Here is a 26,179-nt window from a genome sequence, read left to right as displayed (position 1 = left end):
CTGGTGCGTATCGAATGGGAGATTCGATCATCTTCCCATTCCATCTACGTCTGCTGCGGGGCCCTTCGGTTCTTGGTTAATTGATCGCCATACGTCTCGTGCACAACTTCCTTTCTAGTTTTATTCTCTACTTTGCAGGCCTGGTTTTCACCGGGCTCCCTTCTTTTTTTTTGGAATATGTTTCGCGTAGGCTCCTGGCTCTATGGCAAGAAGCCGGCCTCCACCCAGTCGCTGGACTCTTTGTCCGAACTGCGAGATCGTGAGTGAGCACAGAGGTCTTCTCAGCCCCGTCTAGGATGCGACTAATGCTGACAATCAATTATTTGGGACTTAAAGTTGAGGATGCTTTGAGGGGTATGTCCAATTTTCCATGCGTGATCGAATCCCCGCTCTTCCGGGGTCAGTGCTAAAAGGCGCTATGCTGACTGAACGGTTGGGCAACCAGCTGCCACGTTAATCCTCAATGACGATGTGGACGGCGCCGAAGACGGTCTTTCCGAAGGAACCTCGTCGTTTCATAATGTGCGTATGCCTTTGGCTTGGACAAGTACCTGCCGATCTTCAAAGTCACTAGCTCTGTAGTGCCTCTGCTGATCTACAACTCGTGCCTGGTATATAGCTTGGCAGAGGTGTCGTTGCGTTCATCCGGGCCACACTGGGTTTCGAACAGGAGATCATGCGTCAGGGTGTGTAACCAGTGTGACCACTGTCCTGTTAGAGGTGTCCTTGATGACTGATGTTCTATAGCCTCGGAGCGACTCAATGCCGCGGAGACGAGTGCCGCCAACGACCAGCATCGCGCACAACACAACTCTCATGCGCCCAATACGTACCACTCACAAATATATGCTCCCGGGACGGAATTTGCGCTCTGCCAGGCCATGGCGCAGCTCATGAGCGCCGTCGTCGGCGTCCTGAATGAAAGTCTCACGGAAAGTATCAAAGGATTCTATAAGCTCAGAAAGGCCTATATCACCCTAGACGCTATTCTTAAGATGGAGCAAAAGTTCATCTTGCAGGCGCGGAACTCCGGGGACACTACCTCTACGGAGAGTTTGCCACGGGGTGTTGGGCAGGGAGCGGGGCCCACGTCCGTTCCTGCATCGCCGGTAGAGCCTGGCGACCTGAAGAAGGAATTTTCGGATCTTTCAATTTCTGCGGACTCGGAAACATCAGCATCAGGTCCTTCTGGTATGTTGAGCCATGATCCTGATTCGGACATTTTCAAGAATCAGATCGACGTGTTCGTCCACTCCGGCGCCAACTTCTGCTTCGGAATCCTTCTACTCCTAATCTCAATGGTCCCGCCCGCGTTCAGTAAGCTTTTGGGAATCATTGGCTTCCATGGAGACAAGGAACGCGGATTGAGGATGCTTTGGCAGGCCAGTAAATTTCACAACCTGATTGGCGCCCTCGCCGCTTTCTCCATTCTTGGCTATTCAAACGGCTTCGTCCGGTATTGCGATATCATGCCTGACCCCGTCCCTGGCGATGACGTGCAGGGCTATCCCCAGGAACGGCTAGAGGCCTTGCTGGCCCTGATGCGGAAGCGCTTTCCGAAGAGTCAGTTGTGGCTGTTGGAAGAGTCACGGATGAGCGGAGCAAACAAGAAATTAGATGTTGCCTTGGAGCTGCTCTGTGGAGAAGACCGCAGTCCACTCAAGCAGGTCGAGGCCCTGAGGGTTTTCGAACGGAGTCTGAACGCCATGTATCTTCACAGATACGAGCTTTGTGCGGAGTCTTTCCTCGAGGTATGCTGTCCTGATTGACGTATAGAAGATCGTAATCAGACTGACCATTACAGTGCGTCGAACTCAACTCTTGGTCTCGATCACTCTATTACTATATTGCAGGATCGGCCCATCTCAGCCTATACCGAAACGTTGCTGGAACGGATGCTACTGCGGCAGCTAAACACGCTGAAAAGGCCGTGGAGTACTTCCGGAAGGCGCCGCCATTGGCTGGCAAGAAGAAGTTTATGGCTCGACAGCTGCCGTTTGACGTCTTTGTTTCTCGCAAGATCGCCAAGTGGGAGGCTCGCGCCAAGGAGTGGAAGGTGCCCTTGGTGGATGCCGTGGGGGTGGATCCAATCGAAGAGATGATTTTCTTCTGGAACGGACACAGTCGTATGACGCAGGAACAGCTGGAAGAATCCATGACGAAGCTGGCGTGGTCCGAAAGCGATGCCAATAAGACATGGTCACGCGAAGGTACGGAAGAGAAGGCTATCTTGCAGCTCCTGCGTGCAGCTGTCTTTCGTGCCATGCGCCGGCACGATGAAGCCAAAGAGATCATTCGCACGAGCATCTTCAGCCAAGACAAATCCCAGTTCACTGGACATCTCAAGGATGATTGGATCTATCCGGTGGCACACTTCGAGATGGCGGCTAATTTGTGGATGGAGCGCCCGACCTACAGTGCTATCCACGGAGGACCGAAGTCGTCAAGCGAGAAACCAGCTGCCGGAAGCACCGAGAACGATACACAGCTAGAGCGTCGCCAAGTGCACGAATGCAAGGAGCACCTAGAGAAGGCGGCCAAATGGGAGAGCTATGAACTAGACGCGCGCGTTGGGCTCAAAGTGACGGCCGCACTGGAGGCCGTTGAGAAATGGGAGAGTGCGCACGCGACAACATCCGGATGAGGATGGATGATTGATGTATTATGACGCTGTACATTTACCGCCAGCATTGGAACATTACGATAAGACATTAAAGGGATAGACGGAGCAATCAATGCATGTGTTTGTTTGTTTTTTTTTTTTTTACAAGGGTACCCTGACCACGTAGGAGCGACAATTTTAGATACACACGACCCGCCCGTATCTTTCACCTCGTCTAGACCATAGTAGACCTTTCTTGAAATCTTTGACCGACAGTTAGACTTTCTAGCGGTGGTGACGATCACCGTGGGTCGGATAAGTTTCCGGCCCTGTCACCTATCTGCCCCATCGGATACATCCGTCCCTGACAAGCGCTCTCTTCTTGGCCGGGTAGAATTGCCCTGTCAGGCTGGGATACGTGCAGGATGTGACTCATGATGCGTATAGGGCGATTCGAAAGGACCTGATTCTATCCAGGAAATTGACGTCGATCCGGCAGACTGTTCTACCGAATTGGCCGAATCAGCGTGCGGCAAATGCAAAGAAGCAACATTGGAGGGTCCCGTTATCGGACGTCCGATACTTATGACGCTGCTCCCCGGGTAAAACGGCTTCGGGCTTCGGTTCCACGCCAGTGAAGAAATGTGCCTTAAAAGATACTGGCATATCCTGCCCTGACTGAGAGGAGATTTGGATTTTTGCCTCCACTTGTTGAATCATTCAATTCATCTTGTCTCAGGTACTTGCTCAAACGTGTGGCGGTTGAAACCTCATCTTGAAATATTCCTATTGCATGTTCGGCAATTATCTTATCCCACCTTTACTTTTCGGAGATTCGGAGATTTTTTTTACATCATTTTTATCGGGGACATTTTCTTTTCTTTTTTCTTAATTCCGTCCCTCTGATATCATATTCTCCTCTCGCATATGCATAATAGTGACTCGAGGGATTCTATCTACCGTCAATCAACTCGGAATTAAATCAATTGATTTGAATAAATTATAGTACTGCTTTGCTGCTCTTCAAGATGTCGCGACACGAGCACTCCCGCTCATCGCTCTCATCCGAAGATGTCGAGTCCTCCGAAGACCACCACAGCGCATACGTGCACCCGGATGACCCGACTGCATTGGAGAAGCAAACCACCGCGGCATCGGGCATGTCGGCGCTCGAGAACCGTGCGCATTCGGTGATCTCGCGCATTCGCAGTCGCGAACCAGGGCAAACTGCCCGTTTCACGCATCCGCTGTCGCATACTAAGACCTCCGAGGACGTCATTGTCGACTTTGAAGGGCCGGATGATCCGTATAGGCCGATGAATTGGAGTTTTCGCAAGAAGGCAATTACCACGATCTTGTATGGATTGACTACTATGGGTATGTGCTGTTGCTGGTATACTAGTTCGAATCTCTTTAGGTGATGTTGGTGCTGACAAGTGGGTTGCGTGCGATAGGTGCGACTTGGGCTAGTTCGATGTATGCTTGTTGCTTCTCTACCGTTGCCGCAGAGCTATATTCCAGGTACTGACAAAGCGCAGTTTCTCCACAGGCACCAAGCAAATCGATGCGGAGTTTGGCGTGGGAGAGGAAGTCGGGACATTGGGTACAACGCTGCTGTTGTTCGGTTTCGGTAGGTCCTCCCATCTATTACCATCATTCGCTCTCTGCGCATAAGCTGACCTAGTCAGGACTTGGTCCCCTCGTATGGGCACCTCTATCCGAAGTCTACGGACGCAAGCCCGCCGTCCTTGCGCCGTACTTCATCGCAGCCATCTTCTCCTTCGGCACCGCCACAGCCAAAGACCTCCAAACCGTCATGCTGACCCGGTTCTTCTGCGGCTTCTTCGGCTCCGCGCCCGTCACCAACACCGGCGGAGTCCTCAGCGACATCTGGACCGCGGAGCAACGCGGCGCCGCCATTGTCGGCTACGCCATGGCAGTCGTCGGCGGACCAGTGCTCGGTCCGATTGTCGGCGGAGCCATCTGCCAAAGCTACCTCGGCTGGCGATGGACGGAATACATCACAGGAATCATGATGATGTTCTTCCTAGCGATGGACCTGATCTTCCTGGACGAAAGCTACCCGGCCGTTCTCCTCGTCTACAAAGCCCAACGTCTCCGCTTTGAAACCGGCAACTGGGCCCTGCACGCCCGCCACGAAGAATGGGACGTCACCTTCAAAGAACTCGGCAACAAGTACCTCATCCGGCCCTTCGCTCTCCTCAGCACCCCGATCTGCTTCCTCGTCGCCATCTACGCCTCCTTCGTCTACGGCATCCTCTACCTCAGTCTGGCCTCCTTCCCCATCGAATTCCAAGAAGTCCGCGGCTGGAACCAAGTCGTCGGCGCCTTACCTTTCCTCGCTTACCTCGTCGGTATCCTCTTCGGCGCTTGCATCAACCTCTTCAACCAGAAATTCTACATCGCCCGCTTCAAAGCGAACAATAACTTCCCCGTACCCGAAGCCCGTCTACCCCCGATGATGCTCGGCTCGATCGTCTTCGCCGCTGGCCTCTTCATCTTCGCCTGGACTAGCGATCCCCATATCCATTGGATCGCTCCTATCATCGGCGCTGTCTGCATGGGCTTCGGGTTCTTTACCATCTTCCAAGCGGCATTGAATTACCTCATCGATACCTTCCAGAAGGTCTCTGCCAGTGCTGTCGCCGCGAACACTTTCTTGAGAAGTTTGTTCGCTGGCTGTTTCCCCCTCTTCGCTAATATCATGTTTCATCGTCTGGGCGTGGATTGGGCCGCGAGTGTCTTGGGATTTGTGGCTGTTGCGTTGATTCCCATCCCTTATTTGTTTTATATCTTTGGGAAACGCATTAGGGCTAGGGGGAAGTGGTCCCGCGCTTCGGTTTACGGGTATTGATTTTTTATTCTCCCTTTTTTTGCTCGCTTCCTTATATACCCTTTGCGTTTCATTTATATATACCCCTCGATTATTCTGGGCTTGTCTCTTTTCATGACTTGATGTGAAGACGGGCTGGGTTTGAAAAGTTTGTTTACTGGGGTTTTTATCCGTTGGTTGTCAGAATGTTTTGAGATATACCTCTGGTTTTATGTTGGTTTTGGCATCATACGCATAGCATGGCTAGGGGGGGTTTGATAGATAGGAACCACTAGTACGTATTATATCAATGATTAATGTCTAGGCTTAGTTGTGAGATTGATTCAGATATAGCTATTCTTTTTGTGCAGTGAATAGGTTCAGACAATCATAAGGGGCATACATAAGTCGGCCGCAGCGCGGCGTTTGTTCTCTTTTCTTCGGCGATTGAACATGGCGTAATGTAATTACTATGCCGGGTATTGTGCAGTAATATGATATGTGTAGCTAGCTAGGGGGATAGCCCAGCCCTAAGTGGCTTTGTCGGTGACGTTGTATGTCATATTAGAGTGCATAGCCATGGACGTTTTAGTATTGGAGATCATCGGTAGTGATTAATTTGTATACGCGTCTGAAACACTAAGATGTTATGACTAGTCGAAGAACCCCAAAAAGCTATAAGTGAGAATAAGAATTTATTTGGATGAAATGACACGATCGCCTCTAATAAAAATCTAGAAAACCAACATAAATCCAACTTCCCAGAAGATAGCCAACATCCAACATCAAACATGGAAACAAAAAGGAATGTGGTTAGACACAATCATATGCAATACAGAAAAAAATGAAATAGTACATGTTAGAAATCAAAAGAGTGCGTGTTCAGTATTGATCCTCCACAACGAATGTAAACCTCACTTCTTGGCTGCTACAGCCCCCCATCTAGTAAATCTCTTGGCAAGCGTCATTGCCTTGCCCAGCGAACTCCAGCTGTTGCTCTTTGTCATAGTCATTTTCATGTCTTTGGTTGATTCTTCAGCCATGGTTGTTGCCATGCTGGCATTCAGTTCAGGCTTGTGGTGCATTGCCATCACGGCCATCATCCCCAAGAAGGTGTGGTGCTCGAGAAGGTCCTCCAAGCGGACACTGAAGCCTTCTTCTCCCAGTATCCAGACCAACTGGGCGACATTCATGATGTCTCCACCGAGATCGAAGAAAGATGCGTCGAGTTGGTATTGTGGGTTGTCAGTCCGACGGGGTAGCACCTGCTGCCAGGACCGGGTAAGGATATCTGAGTGGATTACTATCTCTGACATCTTCTGGCTGTTTAGATTTGACGAGAGGAAGGGTGTGTCAGATGCCCTGGGGGCTTCACGAATGACCTGGCTCGGAAGGGAGCGGATGGTGGCAGGAGAGGCAAGTGGGACGCTGGGGTTGGCAATCAGACTCTGTACAGTCTCGCAAACCATGTTAAGGGCTTTAGCAATGAAGGTTTCTGGGATAGGTCCCTTGAGCGAGTACCCGATTGAGACATCAAGCTTCTCTTGGCCACAGGACTTGGAGGCCAGCGTGAGGTCGGTGAAGTTGTCCAGAACACCAACGCCTCCCATCCGGTACGAGATGCCGTCCAGTTGCATTTGTCCTTCATACTCGACATTTTGATGGAATACGGAGGTGGTGAAGTATGTAGAGTCGGGCCAGTCGGTGCAGTTTCTGATGATTTCTCTGAAACCTAGCGACTCATAGGGCATGTTGGCGATCTGTTGGTCTTGAAGATAGCGGAATAGGTCAAGACCAGTCCAATGCTCCCTAAACTTAACTCTGATGGGCAGAATGTTGAGGCAGGGCCCAACAGTGGTCTCAATACCAGGAACACTGGCGTTACGGCCGTTGACTGTAAGCCCGAAGACTACGTCAGACTGGGCAGTCAGCTTCGCCAAAGTCACTGCCCATGCGGATTGCATAACGGTCGCGAGGGTGACGTTGCCTATGGCGGTCGAGGGAATCATGATGGTCTTCTTCTGCTCTGCGAAAGCACCAATATGCATAAAGGTGTTAGGCTGCGTGCGTCGAATGATATCCGTCATCTTAGAGCCCTTGAGGATCGTCGACCAGTGGTGATAGTGTGCCGGAGTAATGTTTCCAGGAAGCATCCGCATATAGTTCGAAAAGGAGAAGACTGGAGGTAGGGTGCTACCCTCGTATCCCAGCTTGATTGCGTTCATGATTTTTGGCAGACAAACGCCGTCGAATTGGGCATGCGACATCCTGATCAAGATGCGGTGCTGGTCGCTCTTCTTTTTCTTGACAATGTAGAACTGCACATACTGCTCTCCTTGGCGTGGATCTTGTTCGCGGTCCCGTTTTTGTAAGCTGTTGGTGTACTCGTCCAGACTCTGCTCCGTCTCGTGCACGAAAATATCCGGTCGGATCTTTCTCAACACCACCTGGAAGAATTGCCCTCGGTGGCAGACAAAAACAGTCCGAAGAATGTCAAAAGCATCGACCACTCTCAAGAAGCTTTCTCTTAGACGCCGGAGGTCCAAGGGACCACTTCCATCGAGAAAGAAATAGTTTAGCATCCATCTCGATCCGAAGAGCGTTGCAGCGATGGACATGGATTGGAAGTCCGTTACAGGAAGAACATCAGCAATTCCTCCTTTGAAGACCCCTATCTTAGGGCAGATGACATCAAGCAGAGACATTGCGTCGAGCTGCATTGGTCGTAGCACTGAGATATCCTGTGGTGGCGTAGCATCTGGAAGAGCATCATCAACCTCCAGGAGCTTTTCAATGTTATTTGCGCATTGAGTATCGGCGTTCGAGGTCGGACTGCTGCTCGGAGTAATCGTAGCCAGCATGTCCTCGAAGATCGGGTTGTTGAACACATCCGCTACTGTCATTTGCAGGCCTTCTTCTCGTGCGGCGCTGACCATCTTCATTGCTGTAATACTGTCGCCGCCTAGCTTGAAGAAGCTACTCCGGTACTGGATAGTGTCTGAGGATAGCCCTAAAGTCGTCTTCCACAAATCCCAAAGACGCCTATCATTGTCACTTGAGCTTCTGCCATCGTCTGTCAAGGACGGTGTCGAGTTTGCAAGATCCTTTTCGTCCAGAATGGGGTCCTCCTGGTATGAAGCCTCGACCATTTTGAGTTGAACAGAGCCGTTTGAGTATCTAGTCTTCTGATCAGGAAGGGGTATGGCGAGCTTGCCTTCCTTCAGCATCTGGCTGATAATCTCATTCACGCGGTCATCAATCAGCTTCTGCAAGACTTGGCTGTCAATTAACTGGTCCAGGATGATGGGCTCCTTGTGGGTGTGCCGCGAACGGTTCCGCGGTAGCTTGTTGAGGAGGTTCAAGCTCGAAACCAGCTTGGATGGTTCCTCGATGAAGCAAGTAAAGACCTTAGTAACACCCTCCGCTAGCTCTTTTGCTTGTGCTTCGGTCACTGCGTTGCTCCAGTATCTCAGCAAAACTCCTTCCTTGCCCTTGGTGGTCTCCACGTTTACAGTTACAGGGTACTAAAACAAATATTAGCTTGCGTCTACGCTTGAGACAGTAGCAACTCACTTCAGTCGGGTCATGGGCCTTTTTGACTTCAAAGTCGAGCGGCAGCTTTGCATTGCCCTTGTTGGCAGATCGATTTTGGATGGAGAGAGTCGAGTTGAAGAGCGTCTCGCCATGCATCCCAAGCTCATGCTGAATCTGAGCCAGAGAACAATGTTGATATGGCACATTCCTGACAAAATCATCCTGGACCTTCTTGGCAATATCAAGAAGAGTCTGGCCAGGAGAAAACTTGACTCTGCAGCACAACATATTGATGAAGATACCGACTGCATCCTGGATTCCAGGAACTGGGGAATCACGGCCAGCAGAGGGATATCCGAAACAGATATCATCGGATCCTGTACAATTTTGTAGTACAATTGCCCAGGCGCAGAGTGTCAAATTAGCGAGTGTAACAGAGTGCTCCTCGCAGAACTTCTGCAACTCGGGGAAGCGCTTGAAAGATATCATGCGCTCACCGAGTTGGTGGCTCCCACCCTTTTTGGAAGATACCAGCAGGTGACAAGGTCGTACGCCAGAAAGGTACTTCGCCCAGTGTGCTACAGCTTCTCCTTGGGATCGTTCCCTGACGTACTTGACATAGTCACTGAAGCGTGGACCGGTTTCAGCAGAAAGCTGATCATTGTATGCAAGTGCGAGATCTCTGAGAATCAGATCAACCGAACCACCATCAATAATGGCATGATTCATCTCAATCTTGAACAGAACTCGCCCAGAAGTTGTTTTGCAGAGGGTCAGCTGATGGGCGAGCTTCATCGATCTCTCGGCATTGATATCGCGCAGCTTTATTTCTCCGAGTGTACCCATTGCATCCGACTCAGGGCACTGGAACTCAATAACCTCATCATCGAGTGACTTGACCACTACCTGGTCGAAGGATCCGCCTTTGTAATTGCTATCAATGAAAACAGACCGTAGGACAGGGTGTCTGCTGACAACCATGGACCATGCCTTTCGGAGTTTGCTTGTATCCACCTTGCTACCCTTGGATTGGTGCACTTCGAAGATGACATGGAACAGGTATTCCTCCGGATCTCGGAGCTGACTGAGAAGAATACCTTCTTGCACTGGGGAGCAGGGATAGACATCCTCAACCTGACTCCAGTTTTCGATTCCAATCTTGGGGAATGTTCTCTTGACCATGCTGTTCAGACCTTCGTAAGTGATGGGGAGCAAGGGACAGTCACTGAGCGTTGGCTCAGGGGTGAAGCTGTCGAAACGAGACATATTCTGAAGCACTCGTTTGCACTCAGAAATCCAGCCCTTAATCCGCTGTTCTTTCTGCATGTGCTTATTGTAGGTGAACGACACCTGCAGCTTGTCTTTGATGATGAGCGCCGAGATTTCGAACAGAGCAAATCGGTGTGTCTTTGAGCCCATATCACCTGCCATCTCGAATGTTTCGGCGTTGAAGGCTTCACCATAGTGCTGGAAAAGTGAGTCGTCGCGCTCCAGCTGTTGCAGCTGGCCGAGGTAATTGAACAGAATCTCAAGTGGGACAGAGAGGTTATCACGCTTATCTACCGGATGAAGCAGGCTTTCCGCGAAGTATGACTGGCTCTTACTGCTAAGGTGACGCCTTGTGTCTTTGACACGCTTCAAGGTGTCCAGTAAATCTATCACAGTCAGAAATAGCTCCATAACAGGCCCAGATCCAAACTCACCTGATCCTTCACCAACATGCAGTGGACACATAGTTGTGAACCAGCCCACTGTTCTTGAGAGATCGATAGAGCTGTCCCACGCCTCGCGACCGTGGCCCTCGTTGTAAATAGTGGGCATCGCCCTCTCGGTAAACGTGCGGCGGAAAGAGTGGATAACAGCGGAGAGTATGACTTCAATAGCCTCGGTGCGAAGAACCTTACTGCAGGCCGCGAGGATTTGTGTTGTGGCTGCAGCATCTAGCGTGAACCCTTCCATTTTGACATCTCCATAGAGGTTCTGGGATTGCTCCATGCCCCAGTAACTCAGGTCAGGACGCTGAATAGAGAATGGCAGCTGGACTCTGCCAGTCTGTTTCTTGCTCTCTTCAAGTTGTAGATTGCACCAAGCTTGGAATGACAGGGGCTTCTCCGGGGACAATGATCCAGCATCGAGGAAGTCTTGAATATCCTGGAGGACGATACGCCAAGATACCATGTCGACACATAGATGGCTGGCCACCAGGAAAAGTATTGTGGCACCGTTGCGCACTTCGAACATGTCTGCAGCAACGATGGGTCCATGCTGAACATCTACAGATCGTTGACTCTCGGCGATCTTGGGGAGAATTGCATTTTCACTTTCGACCATATGGTGACGGAAGCGATAGGAGGCATCAACGTCCTAGATCAGTTAGCTTGATGTTACCAAGCATAGCCAGTAAGGAAAGGTTAGACATACATCACTGATCTTCTGCTTCCACTTTCCGTCGCGGGACTTGAACAATCGTGCTCGGAACATGGAGTGCTGTTCAACAACAGCCTTGATGGCACTTTGCATCCTCGTTGGTTCGGCCTTACGAGTTACGCGCACTGTCATGCTTTGGTTAAAGCGAGAAGAATCACGGAAATCCTTTGCTGTTTGAACGAACAATCCCTGGATCGGGGACAGTTCGAAGTGCTCATTGGACTTCTCCTCTCTTCTAACAGCCTTGACGCTTGTCTGAGCGGCTAGAGCAAGCTCCTTTATCGACTTCGACTGAAGCACATTGTGGAGTGTAAGCGTGATTCCATGCTTACGTGCTCGAGATATCACAGCCATTCCAGTGATGCTATCGCCACCTGTACCGCACTGTTAGCAATTTTCCACTTTCAGTCACCAGACTGGCCTTGCTTACCTAGGCTCACGAATGACCTGTCCAAGCCCACCTTGTGGGATGGCAGGTTGAGGACCTGGGAGAAGACTTCCTGAAGAAGCTTGACAGAAGTCTCTTGGTCATCTTCTTTCTCCTCTTCTTGCTCGACATCACCACGCTTTATGTTGTCGTAATCCTCCATTATGCGATCGTAAGCAGCATCATCAACATTCTCCAGCCAAGCTGTGATTCGCTTTCTGTCTAGCTTGCCAGAGACGAGCATCGGGAGCTGCTTGATTAGAGCCCAAGCCTGTGGGACCATGTAGATTGGTAGCTGAGTCTCCAAGCTCTTCTGGATAGCAACGAGCTCCTGGTAGGCTGACCGTGTAGAGCCACTCCGATCAACAAGCTCACATGCGTTGTCTGTGATGATGCTTCTCTCTGAAGTCACAGAATTCAGTGACAGAACAGTGACCAGCCGCTGCTTGAGGGGTCCTGTCGTTGGCAGTAGAACCACGGCGTGGCGGACTCGCGGGTCCTCATATAGTCTGTGCTCAATCTCTCCAAGCTCCATGCGCTGACCGTGAAGCTTGACTTGATGATCCTTGCGGCTGATGTATTGAATGGAACCGTCAGAGTTGTATCTAACGAGATCTCCAGTCTTGTAAATCCTTCTCGGCGAAGGCAAGACACTGGGAAAGTCTTTCATCCACTCCGGCTCGTCCACGAAAGCCTCTGCTGTCTTCTTGGGGTTCTTTAAGTACTCCCTAGCAAGTGCAGGGCCTTCCAACGCCAGTTCACCAACAGCCCCTAGAGGAGTCAGTTTATTGTGGTCATCAGGATCGACAACCCAGGTAAGAGTGCAAGGAATGCCATGGCCGATACAGGCAGGGTCCGGATTGGCAGCAACATCCGTATTGATCACCGCGAAGATAGTGGTTTCAGTTGGGCCGTATCCATTCATCAAGTTTACTCGATGCGCCCATTTGGTGATGACTTCGCGCGACATCTTTTCTCCACCACACACAAGATCCTTTAGAGATGGAACGGACGAAGGCTCAATGATACTGGCTATGGATGGAGTCAAGAATGACCAAGAGACATTCATCCGACGAATAGCACCAGCAACATCATTCAGGCGTTCATCTTCGCTTGGGATGCACACACAACCGCCATGCATCAAGGCGACAAGTGTTTCCATGACAGCAGCATCGAAAGTAAGAGAGGCAAATTGGAAGGCTCGAGCATTCTCGTCAAGGTGCACCATGGGTCCGAATGCCATGCCGCTGCTGGCGAGGGCCTTGTGGTTGATGATGATACCCTTAGCACGACCAGTGCTGCCAGAGGTGAAGATAGCGAATGCAACGTTCTCGGGTGTAGCGCTGTTGGTGGCCTTGGTTGTTGTCGCTTTAAGAGCACAATACGCCTTGATCGTCTCTTTGCTAACAGGAATGATTGCTTTCACAGAACCAGAGTACCGGTTCTGATACTTGGGGGAACAAAGGACGACACGGGCTTCGACCTCAGTCAGAATCTCCTTGTGTCTTGACGTTGGATGAGCAGGGTCAAGGGGAACATATCCTCCACCCGCAATGAGAACACCAAGTATTGTAACAATAGCCCACATAGACTTGTCCATACAGATCGGAATCAGAGTCTCCGGACCGACGCCACGAGTTTTCAAGTAAGCTGCAAACGAAGAAGCAAGCTGGTAGAGCTCCTGGTAAGATAGCTGTCCATCCCAAGAGCAGACAGCTTGAGCCTGGGGTCTTAGGGATGCTTTCTCCTCAATTATATGATGAACACATCTGTTTATGCAAGTTAGGCTTCTCTCATTCCAGGAAGCAATTTCTTCCTTATCGCGCGGACTGGAAATCTCCAGCTCTCCAAGCTTTCTGGATTCTTCATTGGAGATCGACAACAGTTGACTCAGAACGAAGGTAAACTGTTCTATGAGCATCTTGGCCTGCCAACTGTCGAAAACAAGTTCATCGTGATGAAGGGTAACGGCCACCTGCGAGTCGCTAACCTTGCATTCAACAACAATTGGGTGGGTGAAAAATTCACCTTCAGTGAGGTTATTCTTTTGCTCCCAGATACTTGTGTTCGAATGGGCCTGTTCTGATTGGATAACCAGCAGATTCTGGGACTCGCAGGCAAGGGCGGTATCGCTGCTTAACTTGCGGATTCTCTGGAGCCCAGAATGTTGATGCGGCAGCATCTTTGTGGTCAGCTGGCGCACAGTGTCAAGGTATTGAACGATAGAGAGCTCGTTGTCAACAGCCATCCGTATGGGCACCGTAGTCAAAAGAGGACCTGCAACTTCCATAGCGCCAGGCATATCAATATTTCTACCCATGAGGGTTTCGGCGAAGCAAACATCACCGGATCCGGTGTGGACGGCAACAATTAGCGCCCAAGCAGCTCGTATCGTCTCGGGGACGGTTAACTTAGCTCCACTAGATGGACGAGAGAGCTTGAGTGAGCTGTAATGCCGATTACCAATGCGAATGGCATCAGGTGACGGCTTGTTCTGAGGAAAAGGGCATGACGACAGGGCTGCGAGGTGGGTCTTCCAGAATTCGTCCGAGGTGTGAGCCTCTTGCTGGACCAGGTGATTGATGAATAGCTTGTAAGGAAGCTTCGAGCTGGGCTTTGTGGTGCCCGAGTAGATTTCCTCAACTCTCTGAAGGATCTGGGACACACTCCAGCCATCATAAAGAGCGTGATGTATAGTCCAAACAAAGGAGCGCGAGGGTCCAGTCTCAACAATGGCATATCCTGTGAGCAAGCCTCCGTTTTTCTTGGCTAAGTCGATGGTATCGTTTGTCAGATCCTCCAATTCCTTCGCCATTTCCCAGGAAATAGGGGAATCAGTGAGCACTGCCTGGACAAAGTTGGCGGACTCGGTGTGTACTATGCGAGTTCGTAGAATATCCATTTCATCAACCACCTTCTGCCATGAAGCTTTGAACTTCTCAAGGTCAGCGCCCTCTGCAAGCTGGAACACAGGCCGAGCGACATAGGCTCCGGGTTGCTTGATAGAGAGTGTGACCAGACCCTCTTGCACAGGACTACAGGGGTAGATGTCCGCAATTCGCTCCGTAGGCACACCACATTGATCAGATACTTCCTCCAGAATATCCTCGCGCGAAAGAGATCCGGGCAGCATGCTGAATGAGTCCACTGTTGGTACGCCAGATTGTGCCTCACCCGCTCCACATCTCTTTGCCATGTCTTTGAAAATAGGTGTTCGGTATATGTCGGCCACTGCGAGTGAAATCTCTTGAGATGCCGCGGCTACGACTAGTTTCATAGCAGAAAATGAGTCGCCACCCAAGCCGAAGAAGTTGTCTTCGGCATTGATAGAACCTGGCGCAAGATTAAGGACATCCTCCCATAGCGTTCTGAGAACGCCTTCTGTTCCTTCCGTTCCCACATCGGAGCGGTCTTCTGCGCCAATATTGAAGATAACATATGGCCTCAAACGTTCCTTGGTAAATTTATCGACCATTGCTCGAAGAGCTTTGCGATCAGTTTTGCCAGTGCTTCCAAACGGCAGGCGCCGCATGGGGAAGTAAAGCTTGGGTACCATAGCTAGTGGCAATGAGGCGCTTAGGGAACCGTGTAGCTTCTTGATCATGCCAACTACAGACTCCGACATTGGCAGAATCAACTCACCACGTTCCATCTCCTCCGTATGGTGTTCATTGATAGTGAAGAAGGCCGCCAAGCATTTCGATATTGTTTTGGCTTCTGGGTTAACAACCTCGACGGCGACCTGAGTGTCTGTCGAAAGATAGTTGAGACATTGTTGCTCAACCTCTTCCAGCTCGATACGCACACCGTTCAATTTCACTTGCGTGTCAATTCGCGAGATGAAAGCAAGCGAGCCGTCGGAGTTGTAGCGCACAAGATCCCCTGTACGATACATCCGTTCTTTGCGTCTCAATATATGCTGTAGCCCATTACGTTGTGTCCAGTCTGGGTTCTGAATGAAGACAGCCTTGGTTTTTGCGTCATTATTGAGGTACCCACGAGCAACGGTGCATCCCTCAAGAACGAGCTCTCCAGGTGCACCGATAGGCACCAGACGATTGTAATCTTGAGGATCAACAATCCATGTTCTGCCACAAACAGCCGTGCCAATACAACCATAGTCATCTGTAAGGCGTACTCCCGTATGGTCGTATTTTGTGCTTGCCGTGAACATGACAGTAGCCTCGGACGGACCGTAGGCGTTGATAACACACCTGTCAGCCCATCGCTCGAAATGGCTTGCTGTCATCTTTTCACCCCCCAGGACTATCGTTCGCAAAGAAGGAACAAGTTTGGGATCCAGGGTATTGACTATAGATGGAGTGCAGCTCATGAAGTTGGCGCTCATATTTCTGATGGCTCCAGAAAGGTTGTTCATGCGCTCATCCTCACTAGGGATACAGATACAGCCACCAGCAGCAAGTACGATGATTGTTTCCAATATGCTGACGTCAAAGGTGTAGCTTGAAAATTGCAGAGCACGAGTGTCGGAATTCATGAAGAGAGACTTGGAAAACTCTGTGCAGCCTAGGGTAAGTCCAACATGCTCGAGGACTGTTACCTTTGGTTTCCCTGTGGTTCCTGATGTGAATATGGCATATGCCGCGTTATCTGCCGTTACCCCTTGGGTTGCAGCAGCAAGAGGTGAATGACGAAGTTTGTCAAGTGCGCTATTGCTAACAATCAGTGCGCGACGACAGATGCTGGAGGCTTTCTCGTAGTGGGTCTCAGAACAGAGAATAACCTGAGCACCAAGATCATCGATCATGCCTTGTAGGCGGCTTTCTGGGTGAGCAGGATCCAATGAAGCAAAAGCTCCTCCGGCTTTCAAAACAGCAACCTGGGCGACAACTGCCCATGCCGATTTTTCAAAACACAAGGCAACAAAGACGTCGGGCTTGACCCCCAAGCCGACCAGCTGGTTTGCTAGTAAGGTTGACAATCTGTCAAGTTGTGCGTGTGTGAAGTTGCCATCCCATGAGCAGATTGCAGGGGCCGAAGCACGATTCAGTGCTTGCTGTTGGATGAGTTCATGCGCGCATAGCACTGGACGATCGGGCAACGCCGAGTTCCACTCAGATATCTTCTGGCAGGAAAGCTCATTCATAAAGTCAATCTCGCCTACCAAGAGATCTGAAAAAGAGGGCCGGAGAAATTGTTCCAAAACATTTCTGAAACAATCGATAACACCCTCCATATCAGCATCTGAGATGTGTTTTCTTTGATAACCGAACCTAATGGCTCCTGATGATCCTGCTAGACTGGCGTTGACAGTAATCAGATACTTGCTCGAATCAACACCAGTGAGACCAGCCAGGTTCGATTCGTCACTTGATTGTTCTGAGTAAGTGAAAACGGTATTAAAGATGTCGCTGTCGCCATACCCCAGCTCGTGCTGGACTTCAGCCCATGGCAACTGATGCTGCTGCATTTGTTTCAATCCGCGCAATCGCTCGCGCAAAATGTCCGCAACCTTTAGATCTCCCTTCAAGAGCATTCTGCAAGGGAATGTATCCGAGACACCTGGTTCATTCGCAATGCCAGGCTTGGCAGATTTGTCGCTTGCACCAGAGATGTGATATCCAAAGCACACGTCTTGTAAGCCTGTGTAGCATCGCAGAACCAAACCCCAGACAAGCTGAAGAAGAGAGCTTTTGCTAACACGTGCACGATCACAGAAATCACGCAGATCTTTGGTGTTTCGGAGTGTCATCTGGGTCTCAGCATGAGTATTCTGCTCCTCATCTGCACGTAGTGTTGGGAAAAGACAAGCTTCAACATCTTTCAAGTAGTTCTTCCAGTAGGAAACATCATGGCGGAAGGTGCAAAAGTCCATGTTTTCCCTGGACAAGGCACCAATTGTCTTGCTCATACTGGCTTCGGAGTTGAGAAGTTCAACACAAGCGAAGAATTGGGCAACCAGTCGTTCGGTCTGAGCAGCTGTTAGGGTGCTGTCATCGTAGCTAAGCACAAGTTCGAATGTCGCATCTTCAAGGAAGCAATCAATCACCAAAGGATAACTGGGAAGAGTGCTGCCCTGCTGCTGCGAGGGTACTAGCCTTGGTCCATGGCCACAATTGTCCGTAATCGAGATCAAGTTCATGAAATCACAGGCGCGTGCCGTATCAGCGTTCAGGTTCTGGATTTGACTTATTCCAGCCCACTGGTAGGGCTTAGCTGCATCCAGCTGATTCTTCACCATACTCAGTAACTCATCAACGGTCCATTCTTCGTTGAAATAGAAGCGACGGGGAACGATAGTTGCGGTCTGCGTATGATTGTCCTGACGCTCAGTGAGGACCGATTCAACATTTGACAGCGACTCCCCAAAAACGATATCACGGGAGCCGGTATAGCCGCGAACAGTAAGAGCCCATGCAGAAAGAATAGCGCATCGTGTACCTTCAGTCATTGATCTGATTGTATTACACCAGAACATCTGCATGGTTTTTGTTGCTTGCTTGATGACCGGTGTGCTCCGCAGAGACGAGGAATCACCAGGTAACGGGAAAACTGGCGAAACTGCCAGTCTAGCTAGCTGCCCTTTCCAGAATCTGTCAAAGCGCTTGATGTCATATTTAGACAACAAGGTTTCTGGCAGGTTTTGAGCGGCATTTCTTAACAACTGGCGGTCCAGCTTGCCGAACGAGTTCAACGGTATGCTGGATGTCGGGAAATACAAGCTTGGGACATCATTCGCTGGCAAGGAGCTCATCAGCTTGGTATACAATCTGATCATTGAGTCGTGCAGCTCAGGTGTCAATTTTGCTATAGGCTCGTGGTTTGCCTCAAAGCTGGTGGTCTCATCAGAGAAGAAGACGGCTAGAGACGATTCGCGGAAGTCGTTATTGCGCTTGCTGATCTCCTCAACGACATACTGGACAGTGGGAGATGAGAGATATGCGATTTGCTCTTCGATGTGCATGGCTGCTGTCTGTCGCTGCCAATGCAATCCCCTCTCCTTCTTACCAACGTAAACTAGAGTGCCGTCGGAGTTGTACCGAGCAAGATCTCCAGTCTTGAACAATCGATAGGACGGTTTCTGGCCCTCCATGTTTACATCTTTGCCTGATGCTAATTGTGATTCGTAGGCCAGTCTCCATAAGGGATCTTCGACGAAATTTTGCTGCGTGAGTTCCGCATCTTGATAGTAACCACGAGAAAGACTTGGGCCTTCTATCATCAATTCGCCGACACAGCCTATCGGGACCAAGACATTGTGATCGGAGGGATCTACAAGCCAAGATTTACATCCAAAGCTTGACCCAATAATTGACCATTCGTCTGATCCGTCAAGTCGAGAGGATCGAATGCAAGATGAGGAGCATTCTGGGGTTCCATAGAAGGCACGCACTTGAACTCCTTCAGGCAAGGCGGCAAGAAGTTTCTTAGTCGGACGTTCACCCCAAAAAGCAAGGATATCTAGGCCCAGATTGTCTGTGGGGCTTAGAGTCATCGCCTTTGTGGGTGTGATGCTGATGCAGTTCGCCTGCATTGTCTTGATAGCTTTCGATAGGTCTGCCAAACCTTCATCGGAAGGAATGCAAATAGTCCCACCGCACAGGAACGTGCCGAAGACTTCCTGAAGGAACATGTCAGATGTATAGGGAGAGTGTTGGAGCATCTTCGTTTGCGCATTTAGTCCAAGGCCTGAAGCGAACACGCTTGCCCGAGTTGTCATTGCACGATGGTCGAGCAGGATGCACTTGGGACTCGCAGCGCTGAACACGACATATCCATCGCTGCATGGCTGAATCGTTGAGCTTGAAACTTGCTCGCTCTCTGGAAGATATTCAAACAGGGGGCTCTCCACAGAGATAACATACGGAACGGCCCCTTCAAGTAGCTGCATTTGATTCGGGGATGCTAGAGCAACCTGTATCTCGTTGTCGACGAGCCAGGTCTCGAATTGCTGTGGTAGTCGGGCTGGATCCACCGGGACACATACACCACCGGTCTTCATGACTGCCAAGATGGCTACAATTTGCCAGGAGGATCTAGCGAGATCGAGGGGCACGATTGTTCCGATGCCCACCCCCAGGGTTGTCAAGTACGCTGCAAGTATCGATGACAATTCATTGAGCTTAGCGTAAGTGAGATTCCCATCCCAAGCGGAAATTGCCATGGCATGAGGATGAGACTTCGAACATTCTGCGACTATCTCGTGCATGCATCTGTCAACGGACTCTGGAATCCCGCTATTCCAGAGCGTTAGGCTCTGTTTGTTCGCGTCGCTAAAGTTGTCAATTGTATAGGCGTCATCCTCAAAGTGGTGCACAATATTTTCAATCGATTTGAGGAATGTGCTCGCGACATTATCTGCTTGCCCGTCTGACAGGTGGTCTGTCCAGTAGTTAAGGTCGATACGTGCGTCGTCTTCCGTAGCTTCAACATTGACGAAAATGGGCGACTCTGCTGGATCGTGAATTGTTCCCACTTCAGAGAATTGTATCTCCTCGCTTGGCAAAGTATTCTGGCTGGGTAGCTTTCTGTAAGAAATACCACTATTAGCCAATGAGGCCGTCAGTCCCAAAGCTTGTTGGATCTCCGTGAGCGAGATATGCCTGTGCGGCAAATTGTCTAGGTTATCCTGTTGAACCTTTGCGAGGATCTCCTTCAGTGAGGTTCCTTTAGCAAACAGTATACGGCAGGTCAGTGTATTGATGACAGGCCCAACAACAGACTCAACGCCCTCTACTGGGACATCTCTCAGTGATGCAAGATAGGTGAAGGAGACGTCTTCCGATCCACAGAAAGAGCGAACTGTCAATCCCCATGCAGCACTAAAGGCAGTCGGTAAAGTCAGACCGTTCTTATCGCAGATGTTTCGAAGCTCTTTGAAGGGCACATAGCCCAGTCTCTTGGTCCGAAGTTGCCTTACAGAGCCTTTGCCGTCATTGAGCACAGGAAAATGGCACGGTTGGGCTTTCAGAAGGTAACTGCGCCAGTAGTCAAGACTTGTGGCTTGAGGAACTTCGCGAAGATAGCGTATATACTCTTTGAACTTTGGCTTTGGTTCTTCGAGCTTTCCTTGATACGCCAACTGCAGGTCGCGAAGGATGATGGAGATTGATGCGCCATCCATAGCGACATGGTTCAGCTCCAGCCGACAAAACAACCTCCCAGAAGTCGTCTGGCAGATCGTAAGCCGATGAGGTGGTACATTGTTATCGTAGTTCATCGGCTGCTGTTTATCAAATGTAGATAGCACTTCGCTTTCATTATCACATGCGACGTAAGTTGGACAGGAATTAAAGGTCTTGAGTACCACTTGACAATGTAGATCGTGGCTGCTCAGCCCCTCCAAGAATATAGTCCGTAGCATTGCATGGTGAGCAACGACTTTCTGCCAGGAAAGTGCCAATCTGTTGATGTCGGGTGTGCTTCCTGAACCAGATATCTCGAATGTGTCATGTACAGCGTAGAGTGAGCTATCGCGAGAGCGACTGAGTAGAATACCCTGCTGCATTCTGGAGCAAGGGTAGATGTCCTCAACATCATCAAGGCTTTGAATACCGGCATCTGGTAGCTTTTTCGAAACCATCGCATCGAGTTCGGTATATGTCATTGTTAACATGGGGAAACTGCTCAGCGTTGGTTTCGGTGGGAAGGTCTGTAAGCGCTCGCCCAAGGATGCCAGCAGTTTTTCGCAGCACTTCACCCAATCTCGGATACCTCTCTGATGCTGCATGTTCCTATTGAACGAGAATATAAAGCGAAGTTGATCCTGTACAACCATTGCAGATATCTCGAACAGTGCAAAGCGAGGAGTTTCTTCACCAAAGTCAGCCGCTGCGCCTCCGCGGCCTGTTTCTCCAGCCATCTGGTCCATAAGCTGGAAGAGCCCATCCTTTCTCTGCAAGTCACGATGCTGGCCAACGTAATTGAAAGACATCTCCATCGGGCTATGGTGCCGGCAAGTCCCATCTTTGCGTGGAACCAACATACGACGAGCAAAATCATGTCGACCATTATCCGGAACACAACGTCGCAAGTCCTTGACACGTACAACCGTTTCGATTGGATCTTTTGCAGGAAGATCCGATAGAAGGATGGGATACAATGTGGTAAACCAGCCGATAGTGCGAGATATGTCTATTGATGAATCCCAGACTTCTCGCCCATGTCCCTCATTGTAGATAACTGGCAATGATCGGTCTTTGAATGTTTCGCCAAACGAATGTAGCAAAGCTGCCAGTAAAAGATCGATTGGCTCCGTTTGAAGACTTTGGTGGCACCCAGTCAGGATCTGACGAGTAACATCACTATCAAGATCAAACGTTTCACAATCCACATCTCCATAGGTCGTTCGGTGGTTATCTAGTCCCCAGTAAGCAAAATCGGGTGCGGGAACTTCAGGCAAAGTCCTGGCCCGTTCTGCTGTCGCTTCTTGACAGCGATCTGCTTGAATTTGGCACCAGTTCTGAAACGGAAGGGAGCCATTCTGTGATGTTGGTTGATCAGGGTTCATCAGTAGGTCTTCCAGGTCTTCCAATATAATCCTCCACGAAACAATGTCGACTACCATGTGATGGGCAACTAATGACAGCAGGCGAGAATTGTCATTTCCATAGAAGATATCGACTGCAAGTACGGGGCCAATGAAGGCATCGATGCATGACTGGCTGTTTGAGATCGCATGGTCGACCTCACTTCGGCTGCTGTTGTTGTGAGACCGCCAGCGGTAAGACCCTGCTACATCTTGCGTGATTCGTTGCCGCATTTTCCCCTCAACAAGTGTTTCGACCAGGCGGGAACGGAGCATCGAATGACGACTAATGATGGTCTCGATTGCGCGTCGCATACTATGCTCATCAATATGTCGATTCAGACGTGTGAGAATGCTTTGGTTGAAATGGCCTTGGCCCTCGTTCCGGACCATGAAGTGAAGCTTCTGGATTGGGGAAAGGTCAAACGGCTCATCGATCTTTTCTTCGTACACAACAGACTGATCGATCCGTTTTACCCGAGTAGCCAGCTCCTTGATTGACTTGCTATGAAGTACCTCTTGTACCGTCAAGCCCATTCCTTGCTTCTTGCAATACCCGAGACACGTTATGGCGGCAATAGAGTCTCCACCCAGACTCAAAAAGCCCTCGTCGAGGGCGAGTTGGCTTCGAGGAATATTGAGAACCCGGCTCCAGATTACAGCGAGTTTGTCCTCGGTGGCACTTGAAGGAAGTGTGGATTTATCCGCAGGTAAAGGCCTGGCGCTTATAGCTTGAGCATACGGGTCTCGTTCCATATCTCCAATCCATCTTGCGGTCGCTTTTCTGTCCAGCTTTCCAGACGGAAGCAATGGTAATGCCTCCACACATAGCCAAACAGATGGTACCATGTAAGTTGGTAGCTTGGCTGATAATCTATCGCGAACTTCTGCAACGATGGAGGTCTTCTTCGATGCATCGAGGAGCTTCAGTGGTGCTGCGTTTGATTCCATTTGGGATTCGAAGTGAACAGATAAGGATATGACCGCCACCAATTTGCCTGCAGAGAAACCTGTTTTTGAAAGGAAAGCTAGACAATGTGTGACAATTGGGTCGGCAGCCAGCTGATTTTCTATCTCACCCAGCTCGAGCCTCTGTCCGTGAAACTTCACCTGTGTGTCCTTTCTTCCTATATACGTCAGTGAGCCACAGTCGGAGTTGTATCTTACCAAATCACCCGTCTTATACACTCTCCTGTTACTATCATCGATACCGTCCCTTCTCATCCAGGCCGGATTATGGATGAACGATTCACTCGTCTTCTGTGGATTGTTGAGATAGCATCGAGCGAGCGTCGGTCCCTCGAGCAGTAATTCACCCGGACAACCCACCGGTACTAATTGGTCATGATTGCTCGGGTCTACAACCCAGCAACGTACGCCCACGGGGAGTCCAATATCCCGACAATCAGAAGAAGGTGTGACTTTGTCATTCACAACGGCGGCGACAGAACTTTCTGTGGGACCATAGGCGTTGATAAGGTGGAGGGCGGACGACCATGTTTCCAGTTGACCTTGCGACATTGCCTCTCCAGCAAGAATCAAGGTCTCAAGACCTGGGACTTGCGCAGCTTCAACGAACTCGACAAAGGAAGGTGTCAAGATGGCATGATTTACGTTCATTTCGTTGATGACCTTGACTATGTCACTCAAGCGTTCTTCTTCACTCGGGATACAGACGCATCCGCCTTGCATCAAGGTAGTCAATATCTCGACAAGGCTGGCATCAAATGTGTGCGCTGCAAACTGCAAGACACGCGAAGTCGAAAACATATGGTGCGGTCCAGCATGGGCAGCGGCTCCGGATACATAGGCTCTGTGCTCGAGCATGGTACCCTAAACGCGGGCCGTTAATGTGGATTTGGGGGAGGTTCCGAAGATAGCGCACCTTGGGTTCTCCTGTTGATCCAGAAGTGAATATCACGTAGGCTGCATTGTGACCTCGTACATCTGGCAATTGAGGGATATCTTCAGCTGGAAGGGAGATTTCGTCTATGGTGGCCTGGTCCAGAGGTATTATCATCTCCGCTACTCCGGACAAATCTCCTATCCGATTTCTAGAGCAAAGCATGATCTTGGCTTTTACAGCGCGCACCAGCGATTGTAAGCGAGAGGTTGGATGTGTTGGATCAAGGGGGACGAAAGCACCGCCAGCTTTCAAAACACCCAGCATTGCCACTACATTCCATTTCTATGAGAATCAATCAGTACCAAATGCCGAAGCTGCCGAGAATCGCCTGATGACACAGCCTAGCCAAAAGGACATAAATATCTCTGATGGCCGACTTACTGATTTGTTAAAACACAGAGCGACACATGTTTCAGGACCGACTCCGTGTGCGTGAAGGTGATGAGCAAGTTGGGATGACAGGACATCTAGATCTTGGTAGGTCAAACTTCCATCCCACGCACAAATTGCTTCGCTTTCGGGGCGAGCCAGGACTTGCTCATGAATGACCTCGTGTATGCAACGGTCATGTGCCTGAGGGGTAGTAGAGTTGAATTTGCAGACTCTGGACCAATCTCGATCCGAGAAAAGGTTCAGGTCCCTCGCGACGGTGTCTTCTGCCGAGAGTACGCGTGAAAGTATCTGCTCGAAGTAGTCGGCAACGCTCTTCATATGCTCAGTGGACATGTCATTGTTCCACCATTCAAAGAAGATACCGACATCCTTTTGCAGGACTTTGACGTGCAGTCGAACGCGGCACTAAAGAGGGGTCAGCCAGTCCGGGCTAAAAGGCCAAGGCTACCTGCAGCTGTGGGCTGATAAAGCGCACACGAGCAAAGTTGGGAGGGGGGAAGAGGGGAGATAGAGCGAAGGGAAAGTAAGAGGACGCCAGAGAACGAGGAAAGTCACCCACCTTTTCGGGCAAGGGAATTGCCAAGGCCGGTTGCACAAGAGGGGCTCTGGGGTCTTTCGTAACACTGCGACAGTTGCGCAGCATTAAAAGGGTATTGCACAGGGTATAACTGTGGCAACTCGAGCTTGAATTACCGCATTTTTCAGCGTCATTCTGCTGCTTCGTGTTGCGCAAAATGGCATGAACAGAGTCGTCCTCGGTGATGGTCAGATTAAAAGTTAAGGGAGTATTATTATGGGTATCGAAAGAAGGAACAGTATCGCGGGGACCGGCATCGACTCCAATCGGTTGGTAACCAAAGCAGATGTCCTCCAGGCCAGTATAACGATGAAGAAGCAAGGCCCAAGAGGCCTTGATTAAAGAATCTAACTCGGATTGGTCCCAAGCGGCTAGCAACTGGAGAGTCTGGGAAGAACTCGTCCTGATCCTCAACGAAGCAGGCCGCCTTGGCCCATGAGCTCTCGTGCCAAACTTAGGCAAGCAACAAGAGACAGGTTGGGCCATGATGTAGATTGGGGGTATCTGAAAGTATCTCTCTGAGGATTTGGGATGGGACACCTAGAGGAGAAGGGGAAGGGAGTGGATGGGTTATCCTAGAGATCTCCAACCCGTACATTATGCTACTTTTAAACTGGAGCCAAATGTGTGCCCATGGAGCCACCATTATCATGGGGCCCCCCGTAATTCCCTGGACCCAAAATAGATCGGTAGAGAGACCTAGGCGCGGAATTCCCTCAGCAGCATTTTCAATTGCTTACGAGCATCGAAATACGAAAATGACGGCGGCCAATGACTGGGTCGAGAAGTAGTGCAATGAATGGCATGGATTTGGCCACCACGCTAATACAGTATACTCCATATGCCCTTGCTTAGGCGAAGCTGAAGAGGCAACAGGGAATAGATTCCATGGCCTACAAACTTCTGCAGGGCGCTTGGACCCAAAAGCTGATGGCGTAAACCATCAGACTCGGGCTGCCCACTTCTTAGTGTATCTCCCAGGGGTGGATAT

General features: G+C 50.2%; 3 protein-coding genes across 3 annotated transcripts; 2 read left to right on the top strand and 1 right to left on the bottom strand.

Annotated features, from left to right (window-relative positions):
* Positions 1 to 177: 177 nt before the first annotated feature.
* On the top strand, positions 178 to 2,644 carry BO83DRAFT_401011 (TTC39/IML2 family protein; the record flags this gene model as incomplete). Its single annotated transcript, XM_025533436.1, has 5 exons — positions 178 to 259; positions 446 to 522; positions 620 to 686; positions 748 to 1,751; positions 1,805 to 2,644. The coding sequence occupies 5 exons, from the start codon at positions 178 to 180 to the stop codon at positions 2,642 to 2,644; spliced, it is 2,070 nt and encodes a 689-aa protein (XP_025385396.1).
* Positions 2,645 to 3,321: 677 nt separating this feature from the next.
* On the top strand, positions 3,322 to 5,819 carry BO83DRAFT_380502 (MFS transporter). Its single transcript, XM_025531766.1, has 4 exons — positions 3,322 to 3,979; positions 4,057 to 4,078; positions 4,141 to 4,232; positions 4,291 to 5,819. Exons 1-4 carry the CDS (start codon positions 3,631 to 3,633, stop codon positions 5,475 to 5,477), a joined length of 1,650 nt encoding a protein of 549 aa, XP_025385395.1. The 5' UTR covers positions 3,322 to 3,630; the 3' UTR covers positions 5,478 to 5,819.
* Positions 5,820 to 6,112: 293 nt separating this feature from the next.
* Positions 6,113 to 25,750, bottom strand: nrps1 (nonribosomal peptide synthase Pes1). The gene is made up of 8 exons (XM_025528678.1): positions 25,171 to 25,750; positions 24,600 to 25,016; positions 24,198 to 24,500; positions 11,827 to 24,145; positions 11,391 to 11,770; positions 10,673 to 11,333; positions 9,009 to 10,624; positions 6,113 to 8,959 (listed from the first exon to the last, which is right to left on the bottom strand). The coding sequence occupies exons 1-8, from the start codon at positions 25,672 to 25,674 to the stop codon at positions 6,350 to 6,352; spliced, it is 18,810 nt and encodes a 6,269-aa protein (XP_025385394.1). The 5' UTR covers positions 25,675 to 25,750; the 3' UTR covers positions 6,113 to 6,349.
* Between the last annotated feature and the right edge of the window lie 429 nt (positions 25,751 to 26,179).

This window comes from Aspergillus eucalypticola (genome assembly GCF_003184535.1).
Source record: "Aspergillus eucalypticola CBS 122712 chromosome Unknown BO83scaffold_22, whole genome shotgun sequence".
NCBI classification, from domain to species: domain Eukaryota; kingdom Fungi; phylum Ascomycota; class Eurotiomycetes; order Eurotiales; family Aspergillaceae; genus Aspergillus; species Aspergillus eucalypticola.
The sequence above is the reverse complement of the archived record's forward strand: the minus strand, read 5'-3'. Positions and strand labels throughout refer to the sequence as shown.